At 40.5% G+C, this 17,210-nt stretch overlaps 4 protein-coding genes across 8 annotated transcripts in view; 2 read left to right on the top strand and 2 right to left on the bottom strand.

Moving 5' to 3' along the window:
* The window catches only part of dip2bb (disco-interacting protein 2 homolog Bb), a 39,134-nt gene extending 35,080 nt beyond the window's left edge, over nt 1-4,054 (top strand). For all 4 annotated transcript variants that reach the window (XM_076757071.1, XM_076757091.1, XM_076757082.1 and 1 more), the window contains 2 exons: nt 16-139; nt 813-4,054. In XM_076757071.1, the coding sequence (XP_076613186.1) occupies nt 16-139; nt 813-1,065 (377 nt within the window). In that variant the 3' untranslated portion in view covers nt 1,066-4,054. The remainder of the gene's footprint in view (nt 1-15; nt 140-812) is intronic.
* A 1,006-nt stretch (nt 4,055-5,060) lies between these two features.
* On the top strand, nt 5,061-12,184 carry atf1 (activating transcription factor 1). Of its 2 annotated transcripts, XM_076756998.1 has the most exons (8): nt 5,061-5,245; nt 6,565-6,668; nt 7,291-7,413; nt 8,193-8,290; nt 8,381-8,514; nt 8,755-8,937; nt 9,661-9,814; nt 11,333-12,184. In XM_076756998.1, exons 2-8 carry the CDS (start codon nt 6,570-6,572, stop codon nt 11,475-11,477), a joined length of 936 nt encoding a protein of 311 aa, XP_076613113.1. In that variant the 5' UTR covers nt 5,061-5,245; nt 6,565-6,569; the 3' UTR covers nt 11,478-12,184. The 2 variants fall into 2 exon arrangements, with proteins under 2 accessions (XP_076613113.1, XP_076613121.1); XM_076757006.1 differs by lacking the exon at nt 6,565-6,668.
* On the bottom strand, nt 12,159-13,639 carry LOC143336723 (thiol S-methyltransferase TMT1A-like). The gene is made up of 2 exons (XM_076757016.1): nt 13,092-13,639; nt 12,159-12,510 (listed from the first exon to the last, which is right to left on the bottom strand). Exons 1-2 carry the CDS (start codon nt 13,587-13,589, stop codon nt 12,274-12,276), a joined length of 735 nt encoding a protein of 244 aa, XP_076613131.1. The 5' UTR covers nt 13,590-13,639; the 3' UTR covers nt 12,159-12,273.
* A 187-nt stretch (nt 13,640-13,826) lies between these two features.
* Nucleotides 13,827-16,302, bottom strand: LOC143330921 (thiol S-methyltransferase TMT1A-like). The gene is made up of 2 exons (XM_076747696.1): nt 15,746-16,302; nt 13,827-14,477 (listed from the first exon to the last, which is right to left on the bottom strand). Exons 1-2 carry the CDS (start codon nt 16,238-16,240, stop codon nt 14,244-14,246), a joined length of 729 nt encoding a protein of 242 aa, XP_076603811.1. The 5' UTR covers nt 16,241-16,302; the 3' UTR covers nt 13,827-14,243.
* Nucleotides 16,303-17,210: the final 908 nt, after the last annotated feature.

Genomic DNA, 17,210 nt, shown 5'->3' with positions numbered 1-17,210 from the left:
TATTTCTGTGCTCAGATCGGCATGATGCCCTCTTTGTGGTGGGCTCACTGGATGAGACCTTGGAGCTAAGAGGGCTGCGCTACCATCCAATCGACATTGAGACTTCAGTGTCCCGGGCTCACCGCAGTATTGCTGAGAGGTGAGGATGATGTTCATGTACAAGTACCTACATACATATTGTTAGTTACACTGTATTGAAGTGTTTTATCTGTTCTGCTGACATAAGCACAGAGATTCTGTTTTGTTTTTATCCGAGTGCCAGGTTTAGTTTGTAGTTTTCTTGTTAGCTGTCATTCAAGATTTTTGACATCACAACATATACCCTGCCTTGTTTTTATCCAATGACCATGAACCAGGCCTCTCTTAATTGACCTATTTATCCTTATTTGCTTTCTTGCTTGGAGTTATATGAGAAGATTGATACCACTCTCATACCTGTTTGTTACCATGAAGCTGTAGCCAGCAGCCAGTTAGCTTAAATTAGTACAAAGACCGGAAGTAGGGAAACAGCTAGTGTGGCTCTGTATGATGGCAAAACAATAGACGTATTGGGACCTGGAAAGTGCACTAATTTCCATCTTATATCTTGTTTTTTTAACCACAACTTGACACTTGGTCACTTTGGTTTTGATTAAAGCGAGCTATGCTAACTGTCTGCTGGGGGTAGCATCATATTTAGCATACCAACATGAGAGTGTTATCAATCATCTAACTCTGAGCAAGAAAGCAAAGAGGAATTTTTACCAAAATGTCAGAGTATTCCATATTGGTTTGTACTGTATTCTCAGTCACCCTGTTCCTTTCCCTCACAGTGCTGTATTTACATGGACCAACCTGCTGGTTGTGGTGTCGGAGCTGTGTGGTTCAGAGCAGGATGCGCTGGACCTGGTGCCTCTGATAACCAACGTGGTCTTGGAGGAGCACCACCTCATCGTGGGTGTGGTGGTCATTGTGGACCCCGGGGTTATACCCATCAACTCCAGAGGAGAGAAGCAACGCATGCACCTTCGTGACTCGTTCCTCGCTGACCAGCTGGATCCCATCTATGTCGCTTACAACATGTGAGGGGTCGTGGTGGTCTCGGCTTGTTTAGCCATCATCCAGTCTGGATGCTCCTGCGCCATCATCCCAGCATTCGACTGTGGCCCTGGCAGATGGTGAAAAGGAAAAGCATGAATCACATGTACTGCTACCCAGCCCTGTGTGACACCAGCATATCTTGGCCACTGCATGTCTGTGATTGGACCTGCCATGTTCGGAGTTGTTCACTGTTTTTTCTAGATAGAATTTTGCAAATGAGACAGAAGCAACATGTTCTGCATATGGCAAAGAGGGGGAAAAGGCCCCTGTTGCACTTTTTTGGGAAAAGGGCGAAACAACACATACAACATGACCACTTTTGAGGTTAATTCTATTAATGTCTTGTGTGAAAATCCATCTTCTACCTACCACATCTTCTACCTACCTTCCTATCTACCACAAGCCTCTTAAAACACTTTCCCTTGTGTGTTTACACAGATTCCAAGAGCCACTCAACTTAGATCAACAACTTGAAATCTTTTTACATGCAGCTTTCAAACAAACGCACACAAGTGCATGCGCATCTCTAACAAGGATGAATAAAAGAAGGCAGAAAAAAGGCAGAAGAGAGCAAGCGATTAAAATAATAGCCAGTCTCAGTCTCTGTACATTACTTAGAAAGCTTTTTTGTCCCATAATAATGAAGCCAAATAGATTTTCACAACTTTCCTCCCCCCAATATATTTCCTGCCTTATAAAACTTCAGCCATACATTCCTTACTTAATTTTCAATCAATCTGTTAGTAATGGCTGTTTTTTCTCCTTTGTTTTTGATTATTAGTGCAGACCCTGACAGATGTCCAAAGGGATCAAAATAAAAGTTGAAAGAGGCCATATTCTGTACTGTACCTATAAAGGCCTGTTGTATTTTAGATACTGTACGTTACTGTATAGATATTTTTAATTGTATAAATGTATAAATGCTTGACTCTCTCTCAGTTAATGGTTTCTGGATCGTTAACCCAGCTGGGAGATGATAACAGTAGCAGAAAGAAGATTGTAAATAAGATTTAACAGTTTTGACAGTACTTTTGAAGTGGAATATTAGCTGTATAATTGAGGGTAATAATGAATAACTTTAAAGCATTGTTAGTTAACAATGTTATTGTTACATAACATTGCACTTTCTCAAAAATTGTCTATTTTATTATAACAATGAGGCATTATAACTAATAGTTCAGGAGCATATATTATTCTGAGGATTCTTGCTTGAGGAGCTTGAGGAGAGTTTGCTGGGAGGACTATCACTGTTAATGCCAGGGGCTTTTCCTGTCGGCCACTGAAAAAAAAAAAAAAAAAAACAGGTGTAAGGACATGGCTTAAACCAATATCATGACTGTTTTCAGGCTACCAGGTTATTTTGTAAAAACATAAACGATAGGTCCACAACTGTTCATCTACTATCCATTGCCATTGTACTTTGTATTGCTTAACAGTCATGCCCCCTCTCAGTTTTGTATTGCATAATAGAGCAAGTGTTCCCATTCCTTTTCCTCTCCACACTTAAAGTTCATTCGAACTGTGTTTTGTCTTTGTGCAGCATCGTAATGAATGACTTTGAACTCCAACAGGATTGTTGTTGGTACTGTAGTCAATAGAGGCGAATCATCATGTATCTGGATTATTTTCTGTGTTCAGTCACTGGATTTATAAGCACTTGTGAATGCAGTTGCAAAGCTGAGCCACATCTGAAACATCCTTGATTGGCAGGTAAAGTCAATGTATAAAAATGAAAAGGGTAAAAAAAAAAAAAAAAAAAGATATTTGCATCAAGGTGTATCTGCAAAATGTATTTGGTTTCCTGCTATCTTGTGCGTTCCTTGTGCTTCTTGCCATAATTTATAGGTTCTTTGTGCTGGATTATACTGTATTTCAGTGATGAACCCTTAATGTCAAATGTAAATAGGTTTGTTTTTTTTTTAATTTTTTGACTTTTGCAATTGTCCCATTATAACACTCCACCATGCCAAATACACAATATTGGAAAGATGTTTAATGTTTTCAAGGTAAACAGGAATATGATGCTTTGAATTACTGCACTTTGCACTGGAGGTTCTTGCAGTGGGTCTCTGCTGTGTGGACTGACTGACTTAACTATCTCCACTTCATGTTACATTAAATGTGTTAATAATTTAAAAAAATATAATGCTTGACATTTGGTTTTGCCCAGTTTTAAGTCCACCTAAAAAAAAAAGACTAACAGCACTTCATTTTAGCTTTAACATTGCATCCTACGTTTGCAGCAGAATGTTTGCATGACTCAGCCAAGCACAAGAAGGAATCAGCTCGAGGCACATCTCATCTGGAGGCACAAGCGGGGGAGATACATGTATGGAATTATATATTCAGGGAACAAAACTCATAACACAGGGATGGACCAAGTGGTCCCTTGGTGCAATCTGTGAATAGTACCCATAAAATGTAGATGTTCGTCAAAACAAATCTTGTAATTAAGGCAGACCTTTCAAACCTGATCAGCAAAAAGAGGGGTTACTGGCGACCAGTGTCCATAAACCATCTACCTGCTTCGCTGGGAAGTTTATGAGGGCTTCCTTTGGTTTCTGCTCTTACACACTATGCAATCCCAATGACAGTGCAATTTAATTTCAAAGCTTGCACAGTCTGGTGAAATATACATGATGCTAATACATTTTTGTAATAACTAAGAACAGAGGACTGATGAAATTTAACCAGTAGTGTACTTAAGACTGCATTAATCTCTCTTGAGTTGTTCTATTGATATTTTGTGTATGCACTCTTGCTATGTTGTATATTAATTATTTGGTGAATTCTAAACTGCTCCATGAGGGTGTGATCCACTGATGACTCTTTAATGTTTCAACTCATATAGTTAGGAAATCAAGGTGGTACACCCCTTCCCATTTTTCTCATTTATTTTCTATTTTTGTTTGTTGTACTTTGTTTTATACTTTATGTAAAAGTAATACAGAATAAACAAAAGCATTTAATCATTCCTGGTGTCCTGATATTCATGTGTTAACCATATAACAGTGATTAAAACTGACCCTATAGCATACTCTTTGGCTTATTACACAACTTGCATCCCCACATACACACACTGGATGGCTTGCTGAAAGGGCCAATATTTTGTGAAATAATGTCATCCAACTAATTTAGGCAAATGAAGAAATCTGAAAGTATAGGCAGACTAATAATTTTGACCCCATTGCAGGCAGACTGCATAGAGAGGGCTTCTCCAAAAGATCAGACTCTGCACACTGGGTGGTTCATGTGATGTTCACTTCTCCTGTTGGAGTAAAAGAGGGAGGCCCAACTTCAGGGCTTCAGATGTTTCAAATGTCTGCAAATTCATTTTAGTTGATAAACACAAATCAGTGGGAACCAACCACTACCTGGAAAATGGGAAACGTCAGTTCTAATATCATGCCTTGTTCAAAGATTGGCTGAACAAACACATAACTTGTAGAAAATGGATTTAATCACAAGCACACACAAGAAGGCGCCATCTTATCAAAAGAGTACTAAAGTATTATCAGAAAAAATTAAAGTGTTGAAAGTAATTACATTATGTGTCAGTGTTATATTATTGTATTATTATCACTGATGCATTGCCATGTAAGCAGCATTTCAATGGTGTAGTTAGCCAATTTTAAGCGCTTCATTCACCTCTTGAATAATTTGATACATTACCTCTCATGTTTTATAAGGTAACTGTATGATTTAAAGGTAAATTGTCAATTGTCTTCATTGTCAAAGTAATTATTGCAGTGGAGTAAAAAAATACAATATTTCAAAATAAAATGTGTTGAAGTATAGAGTAGCATTAAATGAATACTTGAGTCAAGCCTTAAGTAGTAAAAGCAAAAGTATTGAGCTGTGTGTATTAAACATAAGAGTGCTTTCTCTGCACAGTGTCTGCATCTACCAGTTGCTCAAACTCTTTTCACCAATCACAAAGCCGACAGGAACGATTACGTAATGCGTCTTTGCCAACCAGCACCGCCCATTTCCTTTGGGAAAAAAGTGGTCAGCTATTTTTTTTTTTTAGCTGACATCTTTGTATTTTTAGCTGTTAGCCATTGCTGCTAAGTAACTTTTCAAGGTGTTTCTCGCGACAAAGTATATACACGAATTTCACGAAGTCCACGTTGGGAACAAGAGCAGTTACGCGGCCTTTGGAAAGGTAAATTATGGCTGGCTGAGCGGTAATTTTTGTGCTCGTCTGCTCCGCTGTGACGGTAATGGCGGCTGTTGCTTCGTCAACTCCTCGGCGTTTTACGAAAAGGGAAGGTGTAGTTAGCTTAATGGCTCCTCGTATCGCTGACGTCTATTGACGCGGTAACTTGCGTGCCAGTGACAGAGTTACACATATTTGCTCATTGAGACAAAAGCTCATCCATCGTGTGATCCACAGCAACGAGACTTGGCCCGCGCGAAGCTCTGAAACTGATGTTTTTAACGGTTTAAACTGGTTAACATCCGTTAAAGTCAATGTTAGCTCCCGTAAACTAGCAGTGGTCATGTTGGTGAGGTCGAACATCCGAGCAGGAACATTAATGACTTAAAGATAACTTCACGTTTCTGCGGCAGACGTTTCATTGAGAGGAAGTCGCTCACTTTGTGAAATTTAGCATTTATTTAAATCACGAGGGGAAAAAGTTATCAGCATTGACTGTGGGGCCTAGCTACGGTCTGCAACTCCATGTTCACGTTAGTTGCATTGGCTAACACGACTGAACCAAAGAGGAAGTAGATCTTTAGTTAGCTCAAACTCACCTTTTTAACTTTAGCAGAAACTGTTAGCTACTAGAAGAAACTGATTTGCTCTGCTCTGATATGATCTGTTGCACACATGTCGGAAAGCTTTGTTAATCAGTTCAACAAATAACTTGGCGACAGCGGTAACTGCAGCGTGTTGCGGGCGCGGTGCCCCGCCACAGACACTTAATCTAATGTGATATCGGCGTGTTATTGTTTTTCTGACAACATCATAATTAATGTTGCTGCAGGACCATTTCTGCAACTGACCAAAGAGCCACAAAATCCGCACAGGGAGCAGGACAGGGTGGATGATGGATGAATGGGTCAAGCATAGGGCTTTCAGCAGGGAGGCTGGTGTTCGTGTGTAACTTAATGCGATATTGTTGACTTTTTAGTTTTCACCTATTACTTTTTTGAATCTACAATTTTCTGCCCCAGTTTGGTGAGGTTTAGGCAATAAAACTACTTGGTTATGTTAGATACTTGAAATAAAAGATCATGGTTTGGCTCAAAATAGACATTTTCACAACGTTGATCACGTGTTAGAAAGGCCAACTTCTCTAATGTGCGTCTTTTCCCCGAGTTTGATTTGACATCCAAACAGTGTGTTTCGATGGTTGCAGTGATGGTCCTGGAGCAATGTAATTAGATGGAGAAACAATACTAACACAGAGATATCAGATGGTGCGTTGTGTTACCTTAGAGCCACTACAAAACTAATATTGGTTTATGTGTTCCCAGTTACTATGGAAGAAATACAGCAGGGCAGCAATGGCACAGAGTCACAGGCCGCCGTCATTCCCACCACCATCACAACCTCTCAGTTCTCACAGATAGCCCAACAGGTAACTCATAGATCCCTCTGCCACCAAATAAGCAGTAGAAGTATCTCATAAATACTGCCATACTATATTGCCACAGTAGCTCTTGCACCGCTCATACCACAAGCCCGTTTTGTTTCTGACCGTCATGATGAAAGCACACTTTAAGGTCTTGATTGGCTTATTAATGAAGCTATTATCGGATTTATATATTTAGCAGGATTGTTTGAAACTGCTGCTGTGACGTATGTTAATATTTAAGAAGAACTTGACAGCCATCACAGACAGTGTTTATAGATAATGAAAACCGTTCACAGCGAGGAATGTGGATTATCCAGAGTAACCAGGTGCTGCAAGTGATATTCCACTCAGTCTCTTTGTATGAGAGTGGTTGCAGAAGCGTCAGCGGTAGACCTTAATACTAGGTGCATAAAACCAAAACTCCATGGCTTGACATCTCTGGAGTTAAGAGAGAGATTGGTGTTTTATGTTATGTAATTCAGATGAAATGATGACCCTTTTATGCAGCCTATTTTTTTATTTGAACAAAATCTCAATGTGCTTATCAGCTCACTTTTTTATGCACACAAATTGAAAGCAGTTGCCATGATAGATGTACTGTATTCATGTGTTTGTGTTTGTCTAGATGTCACTGGGTGGTTCTTCTGTGGCTGTTGTGCAGCTGCCAGGAGGTCAGTTTCAGGTTCAAGGAGTGATCCAGTCTGCACAGTCTTCAGTCATCCAGTCCCCTCAGGCGCAGACTGCACAGGTGAGACAACCTGATTTTCTTCAAGCATGCAAACTCCTCTTAATTCAGTGAGATTTGCCACTTTGAGTTCAAAAAAGTGGTAGATGGATATACTGTGTAACCAGTCAGAGCTGTACGTGAGGTTGACATCAGTTTTTGTCATTTCTGGGTCAAGCCTCAGTCTTCTGTTTTCAGCAAATCTTTGAATCTAAAATCTGAACTCTATCTCAGTGTAGGCTACAGCTGTATAGATAGTGCCAGATCTTACAGTGTAATTTTTTGTGTTGCTTCTTGTGCTATTTTCAGAATGAAAGAATTAGGTGGTGATGATGATGATGATGATGATGATGATCAAAGTGATGTGCTGCTTTTTTTTTTGATTACCATCTCCCAGAATGTAATGGAAGACTGGAATAAGGATAGATAATGAATTAACTACTGTTAGGTGATTTTCCAGCACACTTTTTGTCATCTTGTACAGGCTTTAGGGAGGAGGTGGTCTTTCTATACGCCCGTTGAACATATGCTGCTGATGCAATGTGCGGGTAATTTAGAAAATTAATTTTGGAGTTAAAAAAGCCTTTCAAATTTCTCCTCCGAGTAAGCCAGTTTGATGCACTTAATTTTTGAATTGACAAAATTTCCTTCCAGGGCCATATCATCTTGTGTTTTCATCTGTTTTACCCCCAGCCTGTTTGCATACCTCTAATCATTTATTCCAAGCTATACCCTTTGTTCACAAATTGCTGTTTCATACCATGACTCGCATGCACGTTATTAATCCACCTCCCTCTGTCAAGGCCCCGGGTACAGATAGCGAAGATTCACAGGACTCATCAGACAGTGAAGTAACAGCTCAAAAGACCAGGGAAATACTGGCAAGACGGCCTTCATACAGGTAAAGAAAACTGCAAGCACAGACACGACACAAAAACAGTCTTGTGAGATTAATACTAACTTAAGTGACCCTTCTTCTCTCACCTTGTAGAAAAATCCTAAACGAACTTTCATCTGAGGAAGTGACACACATTGAGGGAAAGGACAACAGCCCAGCATCCACAGGAGTGACAGGTGTTACAGTACCCACAACCCCAATCTACCAGACCAGCAGCGGCCAGTACAGTATGAACTTCTCCCTTCTATAGTAGTTGCATGAAAAAAGAGTGGGCCCCTAAGTGGGCTTCACTGGCCTTTGAGATGGAACATTTGTTGTCAGATGTTGTGTACGATTACCTTCTAAATGCTTTTGTGTTGATACGCTCACCAGACAGCTGCATCCCAGAAACCATACTTGCTAATGGGCCAAGTTGAAACTTTTACTGGTGCTTTACCCAATTCTGATGCCACATTTGATTTTTCTAGTCACTATATCCGCTAATGGCACAATCCAGCTGGCGACTCCAGGGTCCGAAGGCATTCAGGGTCTACAGACTGTCACCATGGGCAACTCTGGTGGAGCCCAGCAAAGCACCGCCATCCTTCAGTATGCTCAGACGCCTGACGGCCAGCAGATACTGGTGCCTAGCAACCAGGTTGTTGTACAAGGTGAGCAAAACATGGCACCTAAGAAAAACGTGTCTGAATTTCTAAGATTTTTGTCAAAGTGCACAGGTAGAATACTTTCCACTGAGTACTGAATAGCATTGAGTCAGTTCTACTGTTTACTTTGCAAGCATGGAGACAGATGAACAACACTGCTGTCATGTCAACCATCCAGAGCCATGGTGTAAGCGGCTGTGTTGTGTCTCTGTGCTCGATCAGCCTTCAAGCGGGACCTCATAATTCATTTCGTCATGAGTTCCTAACCTGTAGTAACTTGCCCACTTCAGCACAGCTCCTAGAGTGTTTTGGACACAGTGATACTGCAGTTCACTTCAAAGCACTCACTTCTAAGAGGATGATTTGATAATAGTGTAATTAAAACCAAGCTTCAGCGTTTTTATAAGTCCTGAGTAGTAACTGCCACTCATGGGACATTCACACAGCTATTAAAAACCTCTCAGTGTAGAGAAATGTAGAAATAAGATTCAAAAACTCTCACAAAACATCACAGAGCTGCTGACAGAGTCACGCATGTTCATCTAAAAATCACTGGTGTTTTCCAAGTGAAATGTCTCCTGATAGGCTTCAATGTTATGTGTGTTTATGATCAACAAATGACAAACCTTTGTCCAAGTTTCACAAGTGAGATTTCTCAAGCGATACATGCTTTGCGGCACAGCCATGATGCACCCTCTTGTCACGTTTTGACTGTTGTGTTGCCCTCAGGTGCAGGAGGAGAGCTGCAAACATACCAGATCCGCACTGCTCCCACGTCCAGCTCTTTGCCTCAGACTGTAGTTATGACCTCTCCCGTGGGACTATCTCAGACCAAGACTGACGATCCGACAGTGAAGAGGGAAATCAGGCTCGCCAAAAACAGGTAGATGAAGTTTATTTCTGGGTTTTGGATAGTGAAAAAATGTCAAATCTCACAGACAGTCTGGATGAAGATAAGGAAACAGTATTTGCTCACAGTTACACTATCAATGGGAAATATATAAAGTAAGCATAAATTGTCAGTGAAAGACAGCAGGAGAAACGGACTGGGCATGGTCAAAAAGTCTTTTGTGACGACATAGTGCCTCTATTACTGGGATTTTTTGGAGTGCTGAAACAGGCAAATTTTTCCAAATGAAAAAGTGAAGTATCATTGATGGAAAGCACATTTGTTGCTTGCACATGTTTTACATTTATAATCAGTGTTTCCTCTAGGATGTTTTTCAGCAGCGGGGGCAGGTTCCCCGGGGAGCCGTGGCGGCGTAAACAAATGACACTTGACTGCAGATTTTACTGAATGTAAAAAATAAATAAATAAATTATATATATATATATATAATTTTTTTTAATAAAAATAAAAACAATAAATAATAATTTCTTGATGGGGCTGTAGAATCAGTGGCAAAGTTTGCACCCAGGCTCAGAACAACTCATTTTTCTGTTTTTTTATAGAAGAGCTCTCGGGCTCAGAGGCTGCACCATCACTCTGCTCTCCTGCTTCTTCACTCGGCTGCTGTACTCTGCTCCCCCTGCTGTACTCTGCTCTCCTTCACTTTGTTCCACTGCTCCTCCCTGTCTAATGTTACTTGTCTTATACGATTACATAAAAAATTAACGTTAGATAATTTACACTCACGTCACATCTGATTACAAGTGTGGACACAATTTTTTACCTAACCATCATCATTTATGAGTCAGTAAATGATACCTGACTAGCGTCATCTTCATCAACTGTCTTTCTCAGAGAAATATTTCAACAAGCTCAACTGAAAATGCAGTCAGCAGTTACATCACGGCGTGTAGATATTAGCTTAACGCCATCAATTAGTTTACTCACGTTAGCGACACTGAGTTGGCACCGGCCCAATTAACTTAAGCTACCATTATGTTACGTAACGTTAGCTGGCCTTCAGTATTTTGCGAATGTCTATTTAACTTGTAAAATCTATTATGAGTTATCTTAAGCTAAAGTCTACCTTTTCTCTGATAAGTTGCTGCCCTACTTTCCAAGACGACACTCCTCTGACTCTCTGACCTGGTGCCTGGGTGCTTGGCGTGATGTCACTTTCAAGGTCGTGCTCTCGCGAGTAATTAACGTCTGACTCTGCTGTGAAGCTGGAGACATGCGGCAGTGGTGTATTTGCAACAATAAAAAAAAAAGAAAGAAATTTGAAGGAGCGGCAGCTAGGATTTAGGAATGGCGACCCGCCACTCCTAAATGAATGTAGAGGAAACACTGTGTAACTGTAGCCTTGGGCAGATAAGGGATCGGAGATATGGAGAAAGTCCCTTCTCAGGGCATATGTAATTCAGTTTTGCAATAGGTACATTGACGTACTGTAGGAACACTCATTGCATAATCTCCCATCTGAACTAAAAGCATGTTTTTCCCCTCTTTCAGAGAGGCAGCCCGTGAATGTCGACGGAAGAAGAAGGAATATGTCAAATGCCTGGAAAACCGCGTAGCTGTTCTTGAAAACCAAAACAAGACGCTGATTGAAGAACTGAAAACATTAAAGGACCTTTATTGTGTTAAAACAGGATAACCTGTTTGAATAGGGTTGAGGATTGAGACATAATGTGGGAGTGGCACAGCTCAGCCATTTGGACATGAACTGGGTTTCTGGGAACACTTCAGGCAACATTTCACGCTGAGATCCTCCAGTTTTTTACTGTTTGATATAAAAGTGACTTGTGATGGCAGTAAGACGTACTGGACAGATAAAAAATGAAATTGGCCATTTTTCCACCTGCTGTTTTTTAAAAATTTGCTAATGCTATAACATTTATAGTTGTGTACATTTTTAATACTGGGGGGGTTGAAATTGTGAGCTTTAACTTTGAGTCTCAGTTTCTAATTGTGCCCCTTTTTTCTTGTGTTTTTAAAAATGTTACTGTTGGATATTTTTTTTTTAATCTTTTGACAGCATCTGCAGAATTTTGACTGTATAATTACTACACAGACATAATTCCTTTTTATTTTGTGAACCAGCAATTCCCCTCATTTCCCATCAGGGGATGTTACAATTGTCATTCCTTATTTTTGTGCAATGGAATATAAAGGGTAACATAAACCATGACATTGAGTGTGGTTTGTTTGGTTGTTTCTCAGCAGTTACTTAGACAATCAGGGAAAAAAGCACAGTGTCCAGGTAATATTTATTATGTACATCTTGGGAGGGGTGGGGAAGAAGAACAAACATTGAAATGTTGCTGATTCTGTAAGTAAATAAATATATTTTCATTCAATAAATGCAGTGTGGCTAGTGTATCTTTGTTAAGCAGGTCTCATGTCTGGGCTGGGAGTGAAAGCACTGTGTACCTGCCCGTTCTCCTCTGCAGTCATTTAATGGAATAGCCCATGATATGTGGTCTTATCATGAGAGTCAGCTCTGGAGCCTCAATGTGTTTCAGGTGAAGCTCAGAGAAACCAGCGGCCTCCAGATCTTTCCATGTCGCTCTGGTAATTGTGCATCCGTCCCCAAGGTAGTACCACAGTGGCTCAAGTGCATGCTGGAGGAAGTATGTCCAGGTGGAGGGATCTGAGACAACGTGTTCCAAAAAGTAGAAGGCTCCACCCTAGAAGACGGAGCCAACGGAAACACACAAAATGTGACTTCACCTCTCTGAACTCACTGATGATTGTACGTGCTTGCAATTCATGTGGAATATCACCTTCTGAAGGTGTATAATGTGTACAAAAAATAATTGGCTGTCATCCCAAATAAAGGATGTTAAATTTTGGCCTGTAGGTAAACACAAACATTGAACAGGCCCATTTGTGTGATGTAGAAAAGTACCAGAGAGGAAGGGCATGGCTTTTTCTCCAGTTTAATCAAATTCTATTACTGGTTTTCAAGATGAAGTGAGTAACTGAAAACATGTGACTTTCTTGATGTCAGTGTGGGGAAAGCAGTGTTTTTTAGGTTTGTTTTCAAGTGACCATTCTCAGCCAAATACGGTTTCATTTATGAAAACTAAGACAGAGAGCAAATGTGTTAATTACAGGTGTAATGCAAATTATGTACATCACCCCTCCGCCGGTTTGTGTAGAGCACCTAACAGGTGAGCCCAGCCACGCTCATGTAGGTCATTCACGTGCGTGAAGTCGCAAATAAAAAATGTCCCGCAGCCCATGAAGGCAGCACGCTGAGACTCACTGGTTTGAGGATGCGGCGGACCTCCTGCAGCACCCGCAGCACGTTGCGGACAGAGCAGAGAACCAGGGTGCAGACAACCACGTCCACAGACTCGTCCTCCACGTCCTTCATGTCCTCTCCAGAGACGACTATAAACTCGCCGTAAGTCAAATGCGTGTTTGCGGCCATGCTCCTCCGCAGGTACTTCTGGAAGTGCGGGTTGGGGTCAGTGCAGATCACCGTGCAGCCGTACGGGTAAAACTTGAAGTTTGCGCCGCTGCCGCAGCCGATCTCCAGCAGGCGGAGAGTGCCGTCAGCGTTTGCAAATTTGACCACGTTCCGGAAAAGCTCCCTCTTGGTTTTGTGCATTTTGTCGTTATATGAAAATGTGATATTGTAGGCAAGCAGGGGAAACAAGCGTTTGTACAGACCGCACAGACCCACGACCTCCATCAGCTGTAGGGGTAAAGTCACCACAAAACAAAGTAATCTGCATAGTTTCATGAAACAAGACGTCATTTTCCTGAGAGACAAAGTGTTCTTCCCTTCTTCCTCTTCACATCTTTAAACAGATTTTAGAAGATCAAAGGATTACGCTCTTAATACCTGAGCGAGTGTCTGTGCTCCACCACACGATGGCGCAAGCGCACTGTAGCGCGCATGAGTGGGCAACGTGGCGCTCTAAGTCCCACAAATTCTACATTTCCCTGTCTGTAGCCTATCAGTGCGCGTTCAGTAGGAAAGAAAAGTCATGCAACAGGTTAAAAGTCTTTAATCACTCACACAACCAGTTCATCGACGGCAAAAATCTGTATGTTTGACAACAGTGACAACAGTCATAACAGGTAAAAATAAACACTGTTAGACAGACTCCCTGTGGTACTATCCTTCTGATTTATATTTATCAGCAAGTGACATGAACACGGAGATATATTTAAACTGCATGCAAAATTAGTGTCCTGTAAGATTTTTTTTTCAGCGCATTAAAATAATTTGTCTTCACCAACACAAAGACAGGTCATTTTTTTTCCCCAAATACAAAAATAAAATTAGTATCAAAGTGAGTGGTTTTTATCTCTATCATTACTGATCATCATCACTGAGAAGATTCGTTCAGTATATTCGCACACTGGTTATGAGGCAGGGTGACTACAAGGCTTAAGCAGACAGAATCTATTTTACAGCATAACCTATGATGTGCGGTTTGACCACAAAGAAGAGCGGTGCTTCGATGTGTCTCAATTTGAGTTGGGAGAATCCAGCTGACTCCAGATGCTTCCATGTTTCCTGGGTGGCCTTGCATCCATCGCCAAAGTAGTACCACAAAGGCTCGAGAACGTGCTGGAAGAAGTATGCCCAAGTTGAAGGGTTCGCCACAACATGCTCCAGGAAGAAGAAGGCGCCACCCTGCAAAGCAAACACACATGTGCACCATGTAAATTTCAGCATGACCCCATTCCACCTCGTGCATGTTGGTTATTTTTTCCACACATTTGTTTTGTAATGAATACATTTTACAGTTGTCTTTAGGCCAATGTTAGAAACTGGTACTCATTTTCATCAAAACCATACAAGACTGGCATCTTGTTTCAGATATCTAATGTTAGCTCACAGGTCAAAGGTCCAGCAGCGTGTGATTAATAAAAGTCTAAAGATGGAATAATTTGAATGTTGTTTTGGTCCACGAGTGGGATTATTTCTCTGCTCTGCACATTAAAGCAAATGAATTCTAGTCATTACCTTCCTATTAAAGTAGGAAAACCATCTGTTACTTATTTCATGTTTCTGGATTAAAGGCTAACAGACAGCTGACATCTAAGGAACATACACAAACACATACAATTTGTCTTTTCAGGATGTTCCATTTTATTTTTTATTGTCAGACTGGAGCGCAGAATGGATTTTTTGAGGTTAATACCAATGATGTTTTTTTGTTTTTTTTTAAATATGGGTTCATAATATAAATGAACAACTCGTGATCATGAGCGGTACATTTTATGGTTCCCTTTGGACTTTGGACTTGCACTCTGACATTAATATATTAGGGAATTTTCTTGAGTCTTATCACTGACATGTACACGCTTACGTCAGTGATTAATATTTTCACTATCAGTTGATCTACTCTAGATAAATCAATTGGTGGTTTGGTCAACAAACTAAAAAAAAATAAAAACTATCAAGAGTGTTTCCCAAAGATGACCTCCACAAGTGTCCTCTTTTGTCTATAAGCCAAAGATATTCAGTTTTCTGTCACAGAGGAGTAAAGAAGCAGAAGTATTTCCATGTAAGAGGCTGGAATCACGTAATTTTGATTTTTTTTTTTTTTTTTTTTTTTTTTTTTTTTAAAAAGGCTCAATTATAAGTAGTTACTGATTAATCATCTAACGAATCAATATATTCTTTCAACTCTATTTCGGTTGATGCTGATCTACCTGTTGTATAATATTTTGCCACATAATATTATGTCAGACTTCTGTTCAATGTTCTTGGACTTATATTCCAAATTTGTGTGCTGTTCAGATCAAAACTACACGTATTTCTGTGTATCAGTGACTTTTTTTTGTTTGTTTGTTTTGCCAAAAGTCAATGATTAATCGTGAAGTTTCTCAGAGGTGCAGCTTTCATCTGTAGAGGAGACTCAATCACGGACAGCTGTTTCGGAGTTATCGACTTACTGGTCTCAGGATGCGGTGAACCTCACGCAGAGTTTGCGGGACGTTGTTGACAGAGCAGAGCACCAGGGTACAGACAACAACGTCTACTGATTCGTCCTGGACTAACCCCATGTCCTCTCCCGATGCCACCATAAATCTCTCAAACACGAGATGGCCATTGTCGCCCACGCTTTTCGTCAGATATTTCTGAAAATGGGGGTTCGGGTCTGTGCAGATCACCCTGCAACCGGGCGGATAAAACTCGAAATTTGCGCCCGTACCGCAGCCGATCTCCAGAAGTGTGAGCTGCTCCCCGGGCTTGTTGAACTCTGGCAGGCTGTGAAACAGCTCCTTCTTCTTGTCGCACATTTTCGCGTTGTACCTTGCAGACATCCGATTTAAACAAAACGGGAAAATTCGTTTGTACATTGGGTACAGACCGACCGCTTTAATGAAATGGAGAGGCAGAACTAACACATGGACGACTACAGCGCAAAATCGCATCAGGAGAGTCATTTTTGCGGACGCAGTACGGAGCGGCTCCCAGCTGAGCGTTAAAATAAACCGCTAAATCTACTAAGCTAGCCAATATATAACGAGCTCAAACAGGAAGTCCGTCAAAAAATTCAAAGTAAAGGTCGACAGGTGTAAAGGGTATCGTGATGTCTCATGCCCTGGACATGACTCTAATAGATGATTAATCGAAAAATGCCCCGTGCAATCCTAATCTGTTCTCTTTTTACACGTTCAAGTGGTGTCACCGTAGATATCCATTCTACTTATGTTAAGCTAATTGACCGAACTCTAAGTGACTCATGTCAGCTTATCAGTCGTTAAGAAACCCGCAAAACCGCAATGGTCAGCGTTCAATCCTAACAATACAGGCGATGAGTAACTTACTGGACACACACACACATTATTTTTGTGTTTTAAGATGATTGCTATAAGTTTAACGGTGTGTTCTCATTTATGAGGTGAATGCATCGAAATACAGGAATCCTGTATCTTTCACAGTTACATAACAGGTTATTATATTCAGCCATTTTCATAATCCAGGTTTGACATTTTTATTTTTATTTTTTTCAGTTCCATTAAAATAATTCATATAGATGACAAGTTTTAATGGGCTGAATATATTATTTTAATGTCTGAATTTAGTTTGCTTTATATAATCAATGATGAGCAATTACAGTTTGAAAACGTGATGTTAACCAGTGCTGAAGTATATTCATTTCTCTATATAATACATGTAGATATTCCACATATTCCACTGAAAAGACTCTGCCAGTGAAGTCTGTGTCTTTGTTGGGGGTCTGGATGCTGGAGCATGTCCCCCCCTCCTCCCTTCCTTTCTGTTGCAGGTCCAAGTTCTCTTTCTTGGGTTTTTCTTTCTTTAAATTTGTGGTGTTGCCGTTGTAGCCTACATACATTATGTAAAGTAAAAACACTGAAAGTCTTAAGCTTGCTAAATATTTGACCCCCTTCA

This window comes from Chaetodon auriga, chromosome 2 (assembly GCF_051107435.1).
Source record: "Chaetodon auriga isolate fChaAug3 chromosome 2, fChaAug3.hap1, whole genome shotgun sequence".
NCBI classification, from domain to species: domain Eukaryota; kingdom Metazoa; phylum Chordata; class Actinopteri; order Chaetodontiformes; family Chaetodontidae; genus Chaetodon; species Chaetodon auriga.
Note: the sequence above shows the minus strand (reverse complement) of the source record. Positions and strands in the feature narration are given on the sequence as shown.

Excerpts from the sequence above, each read along its gene's own strand:
- atf1 (XM_076756998.1), top strand. The coding sequence starts at position 6,570 with ATGGAAGAAATACAGCAGGGCAGCAATGGCACAGAGTCACAGGCCGCC. Across the intron at positions 6,669-7,290 it reads TCTCACAGATAGCCCAACAG|ATGTCACTGGGTGGTTCTTC; the intron begins GTAACTCATAGA and ends GTGTTTGTCTAG. Across the intron at positions 8,515-8,754 it reads GACCAGCAGCGGCCAGTACA|TCACTATATCCGCTAATGGC; the intron begins GTATGAACTTCT and ends TGATTTTTCTAG.
- LOC143336723 (XM_076757016.1), bottom strand. The coding sequence starts at position 13,589 with ATGACGTCTTGTTTCATGAAACTATGCAGATTACTTTGTTTTGTGGTG. Across the intron at positions 12,511-13,091 it reads TCCGCCGCATCCTCAAACCA|GGTGGAGCCTTCTACTTTTT; the intron begins GTGAGTCTCAGC and ends TCCGTCTTCTAG.
- LOC143330921 (XM_076747696.1), bottom strand. The coding sequence starts at position 16,240 with ATGACTCTCCTGATGCGATTTTGCGCTGTAGTCGTCCATGTGTTAGTT. Across the intron at positions 14,478-15,745 it reads TTCACCGCATCCTGAGACCA|GGTGGCGCCTTCTTCTTCCT; the intron begins GTAAGTCGATAA and ends TTTGCTTTGCAG.